Raw genomic sequence first — 18,977 nt, 5'->3', positions numbered from 1 at the left:
TTGTTTCTTAGTGGCTGTTAGCTTGTCTGTTTGTCTTTCTTTGTGTGTTTGTGCATGTAACTCTGTGTTTTTGTCGCTCTCAATCTCTGTGCGCCTTCGCGTCTGAGCGGATGTCTGCTTGTATCTGCGGTTGTCTTTGTTTGTTTATTTCTTTGTCTGATTTTGTGTGTTTGTGTGCGTTTTTGTTTCGCTCTCACCGTGCTTGTGTGTCTGATTGTTCGCTTGCCTGTGTTTGTGTTTGTCTTTGTGTTTTGTATGGCTGACTATGTGCTTATGTTATTTTTTTCTATGTCTCACCGTGCCTCTGTGTCTGACTGTATTTTTGACTGTCCCTGTGTCTGCGTTTGTGTGTTTGCTTTTGTGATTCTGTATGTTTGTGTATTGTTTTGTCTCTCTGTATTACCGTACTTGTGTGTCTGATTGTGTGTTTGCCTGTCTCTTTGTGTGTTTGTGTGCCTGACTCTGAGTTTATCTGTGTGTTTTTGTCTCTCTCACTCTCACAGTACTGGTGTGTCTGAATGTGTTTTTGCCTGTCACTCTGACTTACTATGGTTGTATTTGTGTGTGTGTTTTTATGCGACGTTGGCGTCAACTGCCACGAGTCGTCATAAGAAATGTTATTGGGAATTATTCTTTCAGTTTAAACGAACGATTCTAGTATAAACAGATAGTTTTGCCTGAAAGTGTCTTAAATGTAATAATGCACGCCAGGGGGTGCCATGTGTCAGCAATTGAGTGCCACAGGCTTGAAATTGTCCTGGACTAACACGTTCAAAAATTGATATTTTATGGCACAAAATGGCTGTAAACGCCCCTCTATGTTGATCTTTCAAGATAGGATGTCTTAAAATCTACTGTTTTTAAGCTTTAGACGATGAATAATCTATTTCTTTGATATTTTGATCCTGTGTGGGCAAGTATTGGCTTTTTTATGGCACAACGTGGCAGTAAACACCCCTCTGGGGTGTTCTATCAAGATAAGGTGGATTAATACCTTCTGTTTTGAAGTTTTAGGCTATGAAAAATTGAATTCTCTGATATTTTCATCCTGTTTGGACAAAATTGATTTTTTGTGGCACAAAATGACAGTAAACATCCCTCTCTTTTCCGGGTAAGGGGGACCGAAATCTAAGTTTCAATTAGCTATAGTAAATAAATAACTTCCATAAAAAAAAGCTTGAAGTTCAAGTGGGAGGTGTTTTAGGAATTTTTCCGGGGGTAGGGGTACTGAAATCTAGCACCCAATAAGCCATGTTAAATAAATGTGTTCCATAAAACAGCTTAAAGTTATGGTGGGTTTTGTTGAAAAATTTGTACGGTAGAGGGGGACTAAAATCTAACACACAATAAGCTATTGTAAATAAATAACTTCCATACAATAGGTTAAAGATAAGGTTGAAGGTGTTAAATGAGTTTTACTGGTGGAGTGGCTGAATTCTGACGCCCAATGAGCTATCGTAAATAAATAACTTCCATAAAATAGTCTAAAGTTAAGGTGGGAGGTGCTACAGGAACGTTTTCGGGAGGATGGGGGACTTAATTCTAAAACTCAGTAAGCTATTGCAAATAAATAACTTTTATGAAACACCTTAAAGTTAAGGTAGGAGGTGCTGTAGGTACTATAGGCGTGATAATGCTTTTCAGAGGGTGCCGTGTATCAGCCATTGAGTGTCACAGGTTGGGAATTGCCAGAAGATAATACTAACAAAATATGAATTAAGTCACTTGTCTTGTGCTGCTTTGAATTTACCTCTAATAACTCACCCCCTCCGCTCAATGGATCTGGATTTATTGGCTAAAAGTAATGTTTTCGTGCATTTTTATATTTTGATGTTGTAGATATACCTATGGCGAATTTCTCAACATTTAGGTTGACAATCCTCGACAGAACGACTTTTCTTGCGGGTTTTATAACCTGTAATATAAGTACAATCTTGCATAGTCTTCGTACTGAAATAAGAATTTTAAGATATTAAAATAAACTAATTGCTAACTAATACGTGAGCAAACAAAATGTTCCAAGATATTTAAATTATTACAGCGAGACTCATGTCACGCAGTAGAAACCAGTAACTTATTATTATGAGATTGAGAAGGAACAATTCATTTTACTCACATCTAAGCCAAGCTACCCATACTCGACAAGCTCCCAACACCAACTACCCTTTCCAAAACCCTTTTCGTGTCTTCTATACAAAAATGTTGTTTTCAATTGGTACTTGTTATTTAACATGAATCAATTCGTACAAACAAAAACATTTCCAAGGCTATAACAAGAAGAGATTTAATCCTAGGTAAACGACCCATACATCTTATAACAAGAATTCTTACAATGTACAATAAAAATCAGTGTCCTGCAAAGCCATTTGAGAATCAAAAGAAAGTATTGCCTATGTGACGTTAAAAAAGTATTACATTGTAACAAGCAGGTGCGTCTAATAGATCAATAATCAATAACAATTTTGGATATTTGCGTACTCTCGAGTGGAATGGATTGGAAACAAGCAGCCAATAACTTGTCACATAGAATTTACTTCCCGAATCAAAATATTATGAATAGTCAGCTGGTTCAGATGGTTAAGGCTCTGGTCTGGTCCGTGCACTGCCATTACGAAATCACTCCCGTGGACGTTACCCTTGGGTAACGCACACGCGTTTGCCTTCCTCAGTTACAATCAGGGATTCCCCACTTGACTAACAAGTCACGTAAGATTACGCTATTCTCAACATAGGTAAATAATCCGGCGTTCTCAGTTACAACCGGGGGCTCCCCGCTTGACCGGCGGTCCCTGATGTCTAACAATTTACGCGAGAATGCTGCATTCTCAACAGGTCTGACAAGTCACGCAAGATTACGTCATTCTCAAAATAGATAAACATTCCCACAACAAGTTTTATTGACCCTCAAAACCCGTTTGACCATTAAACATTTAAATTTGCTAAAACCTACAGTTTCCTCTGCCCAAAAACCTTCACCATTGACAAGGTCGTTTGAATTTCCTGGCGCAACGATGCTTACCTATCATCTCATTAACTTCAATATGTAAGACTTGCTAGAATCTATGCAATGAAACGTAAAAGCCACCTATAGGCTTGGTTAATCGGTGTACTATTCCATTACATCACAAACATATGTACTATCGTATTGCATAAGATCTGCGTAATAGTGTTTTGAGAGGTTAGTAGCCCCATTAGTATACCCCTTATTTTTCGGGTCGGATCCACAGGGCCCTCCAAAAAGTTTTACAAAATAGCCATCCAAATTCTTACAAATGATACAACCAGTAATCCCAAACACCCATTGAAAAGGTATAACAATGTAAACTAGGACTAAAATAAGATTTTATTTCATGTGAAGTTTCAAGCTGTTAAAATTGCTTAATAATAGTCCAATCTTCAGCTAACGACATTTGTTTTTCTTGACGGGTGACACCGTCTATGTTTCAAATGACGCCTCTTTTACATTGTTATCTATTTAGTTTTTGCAAGGAAAAAGACTGGAGTTGGGTTTAAACCATTCTGAAGTACTCTTGTAGCTTCTTCTTTAACTGCTCTGATAACTGCCAGCCAGCCAATGTCAATCAGGAAGTTTTGACAAGGTTCTATAAAGCGAGTAACAGCTTCCCCAGTGAGCGGATATTATTACAATTAAGTTGGTCAGTGAGTTTTGGTATGTTGTCGTTGGTGTTTAGTTGATGCCCAAGCAAATCAACTCTTCATATATGTGTAATCCTCTTTTAAATCCTGAACTTTGAGTGAAATCACATCAGTTTGAAAATTACACAATTGGAAATTTGGCACTGGCCACATCAACGCTTAAGATATCATGCGGTTATACTAAGACGATGTACAGAGTGTTCTTGCTTAAATCACTGATAGTGGTCTAAAAAACATAAACTCAAACTTAAAAAATAACAAAATATAAGTTAATATAGTTCTGAAATGCTCACAAGCTAGACTTTTTTTTATTATCTTTTTGCTGCTTAAAGGCGAGCAACTATATCTCATCACAAAAATCCCATGGTCAGTAGGTCTCATCAAAAGATGATAAATTGTATGCCTAGTTTGGTAGTTATCTGTGTTTTGGCTGATGGCACGGGAATAGTGTTGGAACTTTCAGTCGGTTTCCAATTTTTCACCACTCCTCATAAACAGAATATGCTACGTTTATCATTTTTGTTTTCTCTGTTTTATGGCTGTCGTTTTACAAGCTCTTAGGCTAGTCGTATTAACGTTAAAGACTTAAAATAAGAGCATTTACGTTAGCTATACAATCTATCTATATAAAAATATTTTGTCTGTGTGTTATGTCTGTTACACTTTGTCTGTTACGCCAGATTATATCTTCTATATATATAAAAATAAGTTGTATGTATTTTTGTGTTGAGGGTTTAAATGTAAAAACTGGGAATTGCATAAATATTTCGAAATATTTTGACAATAGATTAATGTAATTTGAAAACCTTAAAAAAGATAGCCAAGCTTTAGCAAGCTTGGCACGTGGAGATTTCTCCAACTGTCAATGTTATAGAATGTTACCAAAAAGCAAAACCAGGCTTGCGGTTCAAAGAGAAAGGGCCAGATTAGGAATGTGCAATTTACGTCAACGAAAGCGTGTCGAGGAACTACCAGAGCAACGCGAAACCAGACTTGCTGCTGAAAGAGAAAGTAAAAAAGAAGGTGTGTCGAGGAATCACAAGAGCAAAGTGAAAACAGGCTTGCGGCTTCAAGAGATAATGCTAGATTAGGAATGTGCAATTTACGTCAACGAAGGTGTGTCGAGGAACTACCAGAGCAACGCGAAACCAGACTTGCTGCTAAAAGAGAAAGTGAAAAAAGAAGGCGTGCCGATGAATCACAAGAACAGCAAGAAAACAGGCTTGCGGCTGATAGAGAAAATAAGAAAAGAAAGCGTGCCGAGGAATCACAAGAGCAACCTGAAAATTATCGCCTGGCATTCAGGTATAGCCCAGTCGATGATTATAGTAGATGTGTTCAAATCGGGACTACGTCTAAAATTTGTCCCTATTGCAAGGCCTTGAAATTCAATGGTGAAACAATGGGAATGTGTTGCGCCTCAGGAAAAGTTAAACTTCCTCTATTGGCTGCACCACCAGAGCCATTGAAGACTTTGCTTACTGGAACTACGTCAGAATCTAAGCGTTTTTTATCGCAGATCAGAAAATATAACTCATGTTTCCAAGTGACGTCGTTTGGTGCCCAAATCGAAAATCCAGATCAATTTATGCCTACTTTCAAAGTTAAAGGGCAAATTTATCATACAGCAGGCTCCCTTCTACCATTCTCAGGCGAGAATAATAAATTTTTACAATTGTACTTCATTAGTGATAGAAATTCTGAATTGAATACACGTTGCGAAATTTATCCCAACGTTGAAAGGACAATCGTTTCCCAATTGCAACATCTTTTCCACGAAAATAATAATCTAGTGCTTCTGTTCAAAACAGCCATCGATTTGATGTCTACTGATACGCATAAAATTGTTATTTCCGCTGACAAAACGCCTCCTGGCCAACGTGTGCGTAGATACAATGCTCCAACTATCGACGAAGTGGCAATCGTTATGGTCGGTGATCAGTTTTTACCTCGAGATATTATTCTTCATAAGCGAAACGCTCAGTTGGTAAGAATTGCTGAAACTTATCGATGCTACGATGCCCTACATACAATATCCTATCATTTTTTGGGATGGAGCCGACGACTATCACTTTAATATTAAATTGATGAATCCAGCCACTAACAAAGAAATGAATAAGAAATGCAGTGCAATGCATTATTATTCCTATAAACTAATGATTCGGCAGGATGAAGACAATTATATTTTAAAATGCCGTCAATTGTTTCACCAATACGTCGTTGATATGTATGCAAAAATTGAATCAGACCAAGCTCCGCTCTGAACAATACATTCATTTGCGAGATACAGTTGTAAATGACGGTAATACCACAAACGTTGGAAGATAAGCGATTTTACCTTCGTCATATGCTGGCAGTCCCCGTCATATGCATGAATATGATGGATGTACTCAGTGGAATGGCAAAAACGAGGTTTGCCACACGCACATATACTAATCTGGCTACATAATAAAATTACTTCTAACGAAATTGATGATGTGATTTCCGCTGAAATACCTGATGAAAATGTCGATAAGGGGTTATATGATATTGTTGTAAAAAATATGATACATGGACCTTGCGGTGCACTGAACGAAAATTCACCATGCATGGCCAAAGGAAGGTGCACGAAGCAATATCCTCGACTTTTAGTATCCAACACAATTACTGGCAATGATGGTTACCCACAATATAGAAGAAGATCTACTGAAGATGGCGGTAAAACAGCAAAAATAAAGAAGCGTAACGGTACCACCATCGAAGTAGATAACCAGTGGGTTGTTCCATATTATTATCAAAACATTTAATGCACACATAAACGTTGAATACTGTAACTCCGTAAAGGCAATCAAATACATATGTAAATACGGCAACAAAGGCAGTGACATGGCAGTTTTTGGCTTCCAGTCTGAAATCAAAGATATCGACGAAATCGTACAATATCAGGCTGGAAGATACATAAGCAGTAATGAAGCTGTTTGGCGAATAATTTCATTTCCGATACATGAACGTAGTCCAGCTGTTGTTCACTTAGCGGTACATTTACAGAATGGTCAACGTGTTTATTTTTCGAAATCCAACGTGCAACAAAGAGCCCTGAATCCACCTGATACGAAGTTAACTGCTTTCTTTTCGCTATGCAAAAATGATTTTATTTAATGAAAAGTATTTGAACGTCGAAAACAGGGTAAGTCAGTCGACGGCCAACCTACCATCTTCAAAGATACCACGATAGGAAGACTCTACACCGTTCACCCCAATCAACATGAATGCTTCTTTCTACGCTTGCTTTTGGTGAATGTACCCGGTCCGACGTCCTTTGAGTATTTGAGAACTGTAAACGGTACTATACATGACACTTACCGTAGTGCATGCCAAGCTCTGAATTTATTGGAGAATGACCAACACTGGGATAACTGCATCAATGACGCGTGCGAAACGTCAACTCCAAGTCAAATTCGTGCATTGTTTGGCATCATACTAACAACTTGCTCTCCATCAGCTCCTACAGAGTTATGAGAAAAATATAAATCAAAAATGTCCGCTGATATACTCCATCGGAAACGGTCAGAGACGTCAGATGTGACCTGATTTTACATCAGAAATTTATAACTACACTTAAAATTTATAACATAGTTATTATAGAAGATTTGTGCGTATGTATGGCAAACAAACCTCTTCAGGATTTGGGAATGCCTTCACCTAATCGTACCGCTGCTGTTTCGACATGTGTAGAATTGGATCGTGAACAAAGTTACAGTACGAGTGATCTATTGTCGTATGTACAAAATAACATTTCCAAGTTAACGTCGGAACAAAAATACATTTATGATACGATAATGCATTGTGTCGATAACAACGTTGGAGAAATTTTCTTTTTGGATGCGCCAGGAGGTACTGGTAAAACGTTTGTGATAAAACTGATTCTGGCATCAATTCGATCAAAAAATGATATAGCGTTAACAATTGCGTCGTCCGGAATATCCGCAACGTTGCTGCCTGGTGGAAGAACTGCTCATTCCGCTTTGAAATTGCCTCTGAATTTGCATTCTACAGAAACTCCCACGTGCAATATTTCCAAATCATCTGGGATGGGTAAAGTATTGCAGCAATGCAAACTTATTATTTGGGACGAGTGCACAATGGCACACAAAAAATCGCTCGAGGCTCTGGATCAATGTTTGAAAGATTTGCGAGGGAATTCGAAACCCTTTGGCAGCACATTAATATTACTTGCGGGAAATTTCAGGCAAACATTACCTATAATACCTAGATTAACCCCTGCAGACGAAATGAATGCTTGCCTGAAAAATTCTAATTTATGGGCACACGTAAAAACATTAAAATTAACTACAAATATGCGTGTCCGATTGCAAAACGATGACTCTGGTCATACATTTTCAGATCAATTGCTGGCAATTGGAAACGGAAAGCTCCCAGTAGACTCAAATTCAGGACGTATACAACTATCTGCTGAATTCTGTAATTTAGTGACGTCCAAAAATGAATTGATTGAAAAAGTATTTCCGAATATTCTAAACAATTATAAAAATAATAAATGGCTTAGTGAAAGAGCGATTCTTGCACCCAAAAATATAGACGTCCACGAAATCAACAATATTGTTTTGACCAAGATTCGAGACCAGGCAGTCCTTTACAAGTCAGTCGACACAGTTTTGGAACCAAATGAGGCGGTTAATTATCCACCTGAATTTTTAAATTCCGTGGATCTTTCAGGGTTTCCAGCACACGTGCTACAACTAAAAATAGGCGTACCAATAATACTGTTAAGAAATATCAACCCACCAAAGCTTTGCAATGGCACGCGACTTGCCGTAAAAAAAAAACAATAGAAAACGTAATAGAGGCCACAATCTTGACAATGCCTTTTGAGGGTGAGGCTGTTCTTATTCCTCGCATTCCCATGATTCCAACGGATCTGCCTTTTCAATTTAAAAGATTGCAATTCCCAATTCGATTAGCATTTGCAATCACCTTCAACAAAGCTCAAAGTCAATCATTAGAAAAATGTGGTATAGATCTTAATACTGATTGTTTTTCCCATGGACAATTGGACGTTGCATGTTCGAGGGTCGGTAAACCTGACAATCTATTTATATGCAGCGACAATTGGACAGCGAAGAATGTTGTATATTCGCAAGTTTTACGCAGTTAATTTGTATTGTATCTATCTATCTATCTATCTATATAAAAACGAGTTGTGTGTATGCATGTTTGTTTGTTTGTAAAAAGAGCGTTTGCATATGACGTCATTATTAGCACATAAGGCTTTGTATATGCACAGACAATGTGAAAGCCAAGAATGCTGTATATTCGCAAGTTTTACGTAGTTCAAAACACATATATAAATCTATCTATATTCATAGGTGGTACACAGGGACACAACTACAATTGTCCAGATTGAGTAATCAATATTATTTTATGTTATAGAACACGGAGATCCAGTTAAAATTGCAAAGAGAATCATACCAAAGAAGAACACCTTAGTTCTGTTTGAAGTAACACCCATTTCATACCATCAAGTAAGTTTCTTTAGTAGCAAATGAAAAGCACGTCGAAAAAAAAATTAGAGAATGTAGTAGCAACCGTTATCGGGCAGAATGATGAGCACAGGGTGTGAAGAAAGAGGTTTGATCTTTATAAATCTAAATATGAAGAAATTATATGGTCATTTATATACTCAAATGCACAAAGGAAGGGGGACAGAGGACGTCGCCTAAGATTAAAATTGTTTGGAGAAACCGCTCCGCTCTGAAAGTGGAACAAAATAACCTGGATTTTCTGTTTCTCAGGCATTTTACATATCAAAAGAACCTGTTTCTTTGGATGATTTTAAGTTTATGAACCTCACTACGCTTTCAAAATATCTACCAAAAACTAGAAATCGTTTATATAAGCAGGTTAGTTCAAATTTTGGAGTGGTCAAGAACCATTTTTTGCCTATTTTCTCCAGTGATGATTGTATATCGAATCAATTGCATTAAAATATTGTGAGAAGGCTAATGCGAAGGGAAATCTTAGGATCTAGTGCCAGTTTTAAGCAACCAAACGAGATTATGCCTCAGGAATGTGTCATGTTTTGCCATTCTCTGCAGGAAAGCTAACATGGAGAGAAATACTTTTAAACATTAATTCTGAGATTCCAAATCCGTTGAGAACTACCGAATAACTATTAACGTAATATTGCATTTTCAGAGGCTATACTGTTTTTGTACTGTTCGTTCTTATACATTTCTAACGTCTATATTAAATGAATGGTTATTATAAACCGTTGATATAGTTTCGAGCGATCGGGTTCTAGAAGCCTTGCAAAGTTGATCATCTTACTTTGGGGTAAGCGTTTTTTAAATCCATTGTAAAAAAGGATTTGATGCAATATGAACATTAGTATTTTAAAGCTTTAAATTTCTACGGCATCTGATTTTATTACTGCAAAATGCTAAGTTATAAATTACTACATTTTTTGGATACTATCGCTACTAGCTTCAAACCCTTTTACCAGTTTTACTTATGAATGTTTTACCATTAATTTTTTATCTTTATTTTGCCATTGCTTACCGTAAAATAGTTCAAGCTTATATTTTTGATCTAATGATAGTGAATAATCAAAGCGAAATGAAAACATTACAACGGGTATGAGACAGTGGAAAAGTGAAAAAAAAATGTATATAAACTAATAAAGTCCGAATGTTTCAGCTTCACATCGAATGTTTCAGCTAAACAGTTGAGACATACTAAAAATAACATGAAAAGATTAGAGAAAACTCTATAAAAAATGGGAAACGAAAACAAAACATGGTTAAAAATCTTGGTGAAAAAGTCTGAAACATTATTGTTTCTTCATTTATTTTTATTACAATGGAAAGGTTGACAAAGCGAGCTATGTAATTTGATGAAATACTGGATGGTGGAAGAAAAGAATATACCACAAAGGCCAGAGGTGCGTTCCAAAAGTTCGTTCCAATAATCATCTGTTATTACCTTCATCCTAAAATGGCTCCGAACTACAAGCTCAACCAATTTTATCTTCATCAAGAAATATTAACCATCTAATCCTTTCTGTACTTATGTCACAAAGAATTGACAAAATTGTTTTATTATCCGAAGTTTGTGACTCAAATAATAAAAGGCGATTCATTTTTGTTATTGAGAATAATTTCATTCTAAAACGCAACCTAAAAAACGTTATTAAGTTTTATAGAGGAAAAATATATGCCATGTTACGCCTATTGCATCGGTCGTATTAATTTTTGATCACGTTATTCTACATAGGGTAAGATTAATTTAAGGTTTAATTTTTAAAAGGACAATCACAAGTAAAAAGTGCCGACCTTTGCATCTCGCGTAAAAAAAAAGTTAAAAAATGTGAACGGCTCAAAAGCAACAGTTAAAATCATTAGGGAATTTAAAAATACAACGAATAACTGCGAAATTATGTAAAAATTATACAAATACAGAATAGAAAGTCAGTGAGAAATGTGCAAATATATTAAAATAAAAGAGGTAAAAAAGGCTTCTGGCTCTTCGAGCAGTTGCTTTGTTATTCGGGATGAAACAGGGCTTTTATAGTATAAGCTAATTTGCTGGTAAGACGGTTTTTTAAATATTTTTTCAGTTTTGTACTTCGAATTTCGCAGTTTTTAATAAACACATTAAAAATTCTGGTAGACAATTTTATATGATTTGAAAAATTATCCTGGTATTTTGGGATTGAAATTGCTGGACAAGTTGTTTGAAAATTGTATGTTGTGTGGTTGTCAATAATTAAATCAACTATCAACTGTTCAACTTAGTCACATCAACTGTTTGGTTTATGGCTTTAAAATGAGCTTCTGTGGTTCTCTCTTTTTAGGTAAGTGAAGTCCTATCAGAAAAGGTAAGACTGTCTGTTAGTGGATGGTTTCATGGATCGTCGCTTCCCAGGCCGCCATTACGTTTAGAAAAACCGTCTCAACCGGAGAAACCTGAAATTCTTGAACAGGTATTACCTTAAACAAACCTACACTAATGCTATTTTAGATCCATGAATTGAAGCCATTGAAGAATGTGATGATTTTAGGTATTTTACTGCGTTTTACTCAACTTGCTTTCTATATCTGTCTGTTGGTGGCCAAAATTTGAGATGCTTATTTTGACCCCTTCCTCTCATCCGATTTGGCTCAAAATTTGTAACAGCTTTACCTTACCTAACATTTTAATATTCTGATAGATTTGAATCTCAAAAACACTTAATTATTCTACAATTTAGTCACAATTTAATGACAGTAATCAACTGACGGTAAAAGTCTTTGGATAAACATTCTTGCCTTTAAGCTATTTTCAAGTGGGAGCAGAGATGACTTAGAAAACAAAGATTTCATCATACAAACCGAAACAAATTCCTTATCTCGCCTCTGGATGTATCTGCGTTGTTTCTTAGCATGAATTGATGTTTAAGAAATGAAAAGTAATTTCAGATTCAGCATTCACAAGTAGAATATCCTACTAGAGATTAATGAAAATTAAAAAGGAAAAGATTCTTTGTCCTCTTTTTAAGTGTTGTGGTCTATAAACGCTAGAATTGAAGAAGAGTAACGGAGGGACAATCAGTGTTTGGGAGAATTGTCCTTCTTGTGATTTTAGGGTCGTCTCAGCTCTGCCTAATAAAAGGTTCGATGTCCTGCCCAGATTCACACAATGGTTTTCTTTTCATGTTTCCTGTAAATATTTCTTGGTTGAAAGGGTTTAATATTTTGTGGTTTTAAAACATAATATACATTGAAGAACTAAATAGGCACAATTTACACAATTTAAGACCAAAAAGAGATAAATGAATACTTCATAATAATAATTCTTGATATACGTACTTAAAAATTTTCGGAATATTTTAAATATTGTGGACTCCTTTACTCAAATTTTCCTTAAAATTTAAACGTGGTGCGCATTTTACTTCATAAAACTGTACTTGTATGATAAATAGTTAGATATCAATAGGTAGTTGACTGAAAATGCGCATTATGCTTAAACTTTTAGAAAAGTAACAAAACTAAGTAACAAAAGAGGCAAAAAAAGATTTGGTCAAAAACAATGTTTGCCCAAAGATGTTTAAAATGCCGGAGAATGAATATTCTATGGTTGACCATCGTTTTTTATGCTCTTAAACATTAAACAAGATTTTTGGAACGCTCTCCCTCTTTCTTGCCAAACCACACCAAAGGGGTATGTTCTGCCATTTTGTTCCACGAAACATGAACGTTTGATGAAATAGGATCAAAATACCAGTGAATGTAAATTCTAAGATATCATATCATATCTGTTTATCATGGTTTAAAACTCTCAATTGGGGGGGGGGATTGTGGTCCTTAATCTAAAAGCGAGAAAAATTACTTATCTGCATTGTTAGAGTGCATTTCGTTATCTATATCTACTTTTTTATGGCACTTGGTATTAACCAAGTGACATATAGCAATCGCAAATTCTGTTGGTCTGTCGGTCCCGGTTTTGCTACTTTAGGCTCTTCCAGGTAAGCTAGGACGATGAAATTTGGCAGGCGTATCAGGGACCGGACCAGATTAAATTAGAAATAGTCGTTTTCCCGATTTGACCATCTAGGGGGGAGTGGGGGGCCCGTTAATTCGGAAAAAAAAAGAAAAATTGAAGTATTTTTAACTTACGAACGGTTGATCAGATCTCAATGAAATTTGATGTTTGGAAGGATATCGTGTCTCAGAGCTGTAATTTTAAATCCTGACCGGATCTGTTGACACTGGGGGGGGGGAGTGGGGAGGGGAAACCAAAATCTTGGAAAACACGTAGAGGGGAGGGATTGGGATGAAACTTGGTGGGAAAAATAAGAAAAAGTTCTAGATACATGATGACACAACCGTAATGGATCCGCTCTCTTTGGGTTAGTTGGGGGGGGTTAATTCTGAAAAATTAGAAAAATGAGGTATTTTTAACTTACGAACGGGTGATCGGACCTCAATGAAATTTGATATTTAGAAGGATATCGTGTCTAAGAGCTCTTATTTTAAATCCCGACCAGATGTGGTGACATTGGGGGAGTTTGGGGTGGGGGAACCTAAAATCATGGGAAACGCTTAGAGTGGAGGGATCGGGATGAAACTTGGTGGGAAAAATAAGCATTAGTCCTAGATACATGATTGGCATAACCGGAACGGATCTGCTCTCTTTGGGGTGGTTGGGGGGGAGGGTTAATCCTGATTTTTTTTTAAAAAATGAGGTATTTTTAACTTACGAATGGGTTATCGGATCTCAATGAAATTTGGGGGGGGGGAGTTAATTATGAAAAATTAGAAAAAATGACGTATTTTAACTTACGAAGGAGTGATCGGATCTTCATGAAACTTCATATTTAGAAGGACCTCGTGACTCAGATCTCTTATTTTAAATCTCAACCGGATCCAGCGTAATTGGGGGGGGGGGCAGTTGAAGGGAACTGGAAATCTTAGAAAATACTTAAAGTAGTGAGATCAGGATGAAACTAGATGGGAAGAATAAAAACCTGTCTAAGACACGTGACTGACGTAATCGGACCGGATCTGCTCTCTTTGGTGGAGTTGGAGGGGTCAATTTTCAAAATTTTCAAATTTTGAAAATTGAGGTATTTGTAACTTACGAAAGGGTGACCAGATCTGAATGAAATTTGATATTTAGAAGGATCTTGTGGTTTAAAGCTCTATTTTTAAATTCCGACCAGATCCTGTGACATCGGGGGGAGTTGGAGGGGGAAACCGGAATTCTTGGAAAACGTGAAAATTGGGGTATTTTTATTTTACGAATAGGTGATCGGATTTTAATGAAATTTGATATTTAGAAGGAATTCATGTCTCAGAGCTCTTATTTCAAATCCCGACCAGATCTTTTGACATTGGGGGGAGTTGGAGGGGTAAATCTTGGTAAACACTTGGAGTGGAGGAATCGGGGTGAAGCTTGGTGGATAGAATAAGCAAATGTCCTTGATACGTGATTGACGGAACCGTACTGGATTCGTTCTCTTTGGGGGAGTTGGGGGGAGGGGTTCATTGATTTGGCGAGTTTGGTGCTTCTGGACGTGCTAGGACGATGAAAATTGGTAGGCGTGTCAGGGAGCTGCACAAATTGACTTGATAAAGTCGTTTTCCCAGATTCGACCATCTGGGGGGCTAACGGGAGAGGAAAAATTAGAAAAAATTAGGTATTTATAACATACGAGTGGGTGATCGGATCTTAATGAATTTTGATATTTAGAAGGACATCGTAACTCAGAGCTCTTATTTTAAATCCTGACCGGCATTAAGCCTCTTATTTTCCTTTTAAATCAATCTATTGATTCATAGAATTTTGCTAGAGCTCATACCATATGATCTCTTGGCTCTTAGCTCTTCTTGCCTCGTCACAAATGCCATATGAGCTCTTAGCTCTTGTTTTTGTCATTGCTTGCAGGCTACCACCGGACAGATTTTTCATGGCTCATTCAAAAGCTACTGGCTCTCTAATTTTCAAACAGTTCGTGGTAACGAACTGTAGTAAGGAGCGATCCGGCTCAATAGTAACCAAAACTCTAAATTAATTTTGATATCAATAGCTACATCAAAAGAATCGCATTTTAATGCTGATTTTAAATATAAAAGTTACGAGCCTGAGAAAATTTGCCTTATTTAGGAAAATAGGGGGAAACAACCCCTAAAAGTCGTAGGATCTTAACGAAATTGACACCATCAGATTCAGTGTATCAGAGAACCCTACTGTAGAAGTTTCAAGCTCCTATCTACAAAAATGCGGAATTTTGTATTTTTTTGCCAGAAGACAAATCACGGGTGCGTGTTTATTTATTTTTTTTTTTTGTTTTTTTTTTTTTTTTTTTTCTTTTCCCCAGGGGTCATCGTATCGACCAAATGGTCCTAGAATGTCGCAAGAGGGCTCATTCTTACGGAAATGAAAAGTTCTAGTGCCCTTTTTAAGTGACCAAAAAAATTGGAGGGCATCTAGACCCCCTCCCACGCTCGTTTTTTCTCCAAAGTCAACGGATAAAAATTTTGAGATGGCCATTTTGTTTAGCATAGTCAAAAACCATAATAACTATGTCTTTGGGGATGACTTACTCCCCCACAGTCCCTGGGGGAGGGGCTGCAAGTTACAAACTTCGACCAGTGTTTACATATAATAATGGTTATTGGGAAGTGTACAGACGTTTTCAGGGGGATTTTTTGGTTTTGGGGGTGGGGTTGAGGGTAGGGGGCTATGTGGGAGGATCTTTCCTTGGAGAAATATGTCATGGGGGAAGAAAAATTCAATGGAAAGGTCGCAGGGCGCAGGACGAATCTGGTCACGTTAGAAAAAAACGTCAAATTCAGACCTTAATATACAATGCTGGGTGTTCGGAGCCTCTTTATTATGGAGTATAATTTGAAAATAACACAACTATACGAGCGATAAAACATATATACCACAACCATAACTCAACTAACGAAAGAACTGCTAAGAGATAACACAACTATAAAGCGAAAACAGGTGAAAACTAACGGGAAAATAAACGAACTAAGAGGTGGAAGGGGCCCAGAGAAAAAAATATAATCCTTTTCCAATTTTGAGCCTAACTTCCGCAAAGGAGTAATAATGTAAGAAGCCCCGAAATACCGAATTATTTTCTTTTTCCTATAAGACCGGGGTAAATGAAACAGAAACTTACGACAGCGGAAATATAATATACACAATTCAGCCAGATCTTGTCTTTTTTCAGGATAGGTGAAATACCAGATAGGAAAAGTATTGAATGGTCGCAAAAACTAGTGTATAGCAATGCAAGCTCTTTTAGATAATAATGACCACGATTAGCTACTATTTTACCATAACCCGCTTTAAGTTTTCTTTGATGTGCCGTACAATATTTATTTATTTATTTATTAATACCAAATACGGTAAGCTTTCAAGCTTGTCGCAAAATTTTGATCCTAAAAGCTAGTAGATTCCAATAAATATGAATGCTTGACCGCCGCAAATCAGAGACACAATGGATGGAGAAGTTAGAACGCGGATTTCAAATGGGCATAGACTTTGCATTAAAGACTAGGCACTCACACTTATCAATATTCAATGACAGACCAACAATTTTGAAATGTTTTGAAATAGATGATACGGAATTCGAGAGGCTAGATCTAGAACGGCTAGATCTAGAAGTATATCATCCGCATATGCAATACAAGAGACATTTACCAAATTAAAAAAAAGAAAGGGCATAATTTTGTATAACACACTGCGGATACAAATACTGAAAAGATACGGTGAAAGAACACCACCTTGACGTACTTCCAAGCGGGTTGGAATATTCCCATAACAATTAGAGTGAAACTTAACCGAATATGGGAATTACTATACCAAAACTGAAGAACCTGAACGAAAAAACGTTGACTCCTGAACTGACAAGGGAAAATATAACTTGAGAATGAGAAATACTGTCAAAAGCTTTAGACAGGTTCAGGGCACAAAAATGGACCTAGCGATTTTACTGTGTATTAGCTTTCTACTTTTTTCAAATGTTACCGCTAAATATCTGTAAAATTAGCACACGCCAATTTCCTTGAATTTTCTTTTGAATTTGCACTGAATCTCTATTCCACTTCCAGTTGCATGCCGACTCTGTATCAAACAGTTCGTGGTAACGAACTGTAGTAAGGAGCGACCAATAGTAAAATAGTAAACAAAAATAGTAAATATGGCTCAATATTAAACAAAACTCTATTGTTTGTATATTTGTTTGTTTTTGTTTGTTACTCTATATATTTGTTTGTTTGTTTTTTTGTTTGTTTTTTTTCCCAGGGGTCATCGTATCGACCAAGTGGTCCTAGAATGTCGATAGATGGCTCATTCTAACGGAATTGAAAGTCAACGAATCAAAATTTTGAGATAGCCATTTTGTTCCGCATAGTCGAAAACCATAATAACTATGTCTTTGGGGATGACTTACTCCCCCACAGTCCCTGGGGGAGGGGCTGCAAGTTACAAACTTTGATCAGTGTTTGCATACAGTAATAGTTATTGGGAAGTATATAAACATTTTCAGGTTTTTTTTCTGTTTTGGCGGGGGGTGAGGGAAGGGGGCTATATGGGAGGATCTTTCCTTGGAGGAATTTGTCATGAGGGAAGAGAAATTCAATGAAAAGGGCGCAGGATTTTCTAGCATTACTATAAAAAACAATAAAAAAAAAATGAATTTTTTTTTTTATTTGAAAGTACAAAGTAGCATTAAAACTTAAAACGAACAGAGATTATTACGCATATGTGGTGTTTTTCTCCACCTAAATACCTCCCTCTTTATGCTAAAGTGTTTTTAGTAATTTCAACTATTTATTCTATGGCCTTTCTGATTGAGGGGTAATTCTTAAAGAATTGGGACAAAAGTTAAGAGTTATCAAACAGTTCGTGGTAACGAACTGTAGTAAGGAGCGACCCTGCTCAATAGTAATCATAACTCTAAAAAATGGAATTTTGATACCAATAGCTACATCAAAAGAATTGCATTTTAATGCTGATTTTAAATATATAAGTTTCATCAATTTTAGTCTTAACCATCAAAAGTTACGAGCCTGAGAAAGTTCGCGTTATTTTAGAAAATAGGGAGAAACACTCCCCTAAAAGTCATCGAATCTTAACGAAAATCACACCATCAGATTCAGCGTATCAGAGAACCTTACTGTAGAAGTTTAAAGCTCCTATCTACAAAAATGTGGAATTTTGTATTTTTTGCCAGAAGGCAGATCACGGATGCGTGTTTATTTGTTTGTTTGTTTGTTTTTTTTTTGTTTTTTTTCGTTTTTTTTTCAGGGGTGATCGTATCGACCGAGTTGTCCTAGAATGTTAAGAGAGGGCTCATTCTAACGGAAATGAAAGTTCTAGTGCCCTTTTTCAGTGACCAAAAAAATCGGAGGACGCCTAGGCCCCCTCCCACGCTAATTATTTTCCCAAAGTCAACGGATCAAAATTCCGAGATCGCCATTTTATTCAGCGTAGTTGAAAAACCTTATAACTGTGTCTTTGGGGACGACTTAATCCCCCACAGTCCCCGTGGGAGGGGTTACAAGTTGCAAACTTTGACCAGTGCTTACATATAGTAATGGTTATTGGGAAGTGTGCAAGCGTTTTCAGTATGATTTTTTGGTTGGGGGGAGGGGTTGAGAATAAGGGGATAGGCTGGGGGAGCTTTCCATCGAGGAATTTGTCATGGTGGAAGAAAATTTCCATGAAGGGAGCGCAGGATTTACTAGCATTATTAAAAAAAAAAATAATGAAAAAAGAAATATGAAAAAGTTTTTTTTCAGCTGGAAGTAAAGAGCAGCATTAAA

The 18,977-nt window shown here is 36.7% G+C and overlaps 1 protein-coding gene across 1 annotated transcript in view; it reads left to right on the top strand.

The window, feature by feature from the left end:
- LOC136038030 (prolyl 3-hydroxylase OGFOD1-like) overlaps positions 1–18,977 on the top strand; it is an 82,298-nt gene that overhangs the window by 40,994 nt on the left and 22,327 nt on the right. Inside the window, exons 5-6 of the mRNA XM_065720965.1 lie at positions 9,088–9,179; positions 11,510–11,638. Of these exons, the coding sequence (XP_065577037.1) occupies positions 9,088–9,179; positions 11,510–11,638 (221 nt within the window). The remainder of the gene's footprint in view (positions 1–9,087; positions 9,180–11,509; positions 11,639–18,977) is intronic.

Source organism: Artemia franciscana, chromosome 17 (assembly GCF_032884065.1).
Source record: "Artemia franciscana chromosome 17, ASM3288406v1, whole genome shotgun sequence".
NCBI classification, from domain to species: Eukaryota; Metazoa; Arthropoda; class Branchiopoda; order Anostraca; family Artemiidae; genus Artemia; species Artemia franciscana.
The sequence above is the reverse complement of the archived record's forward strand: the minus strand, read 5'-3'. Positions and strand labels throughout refer to the sequence as shown.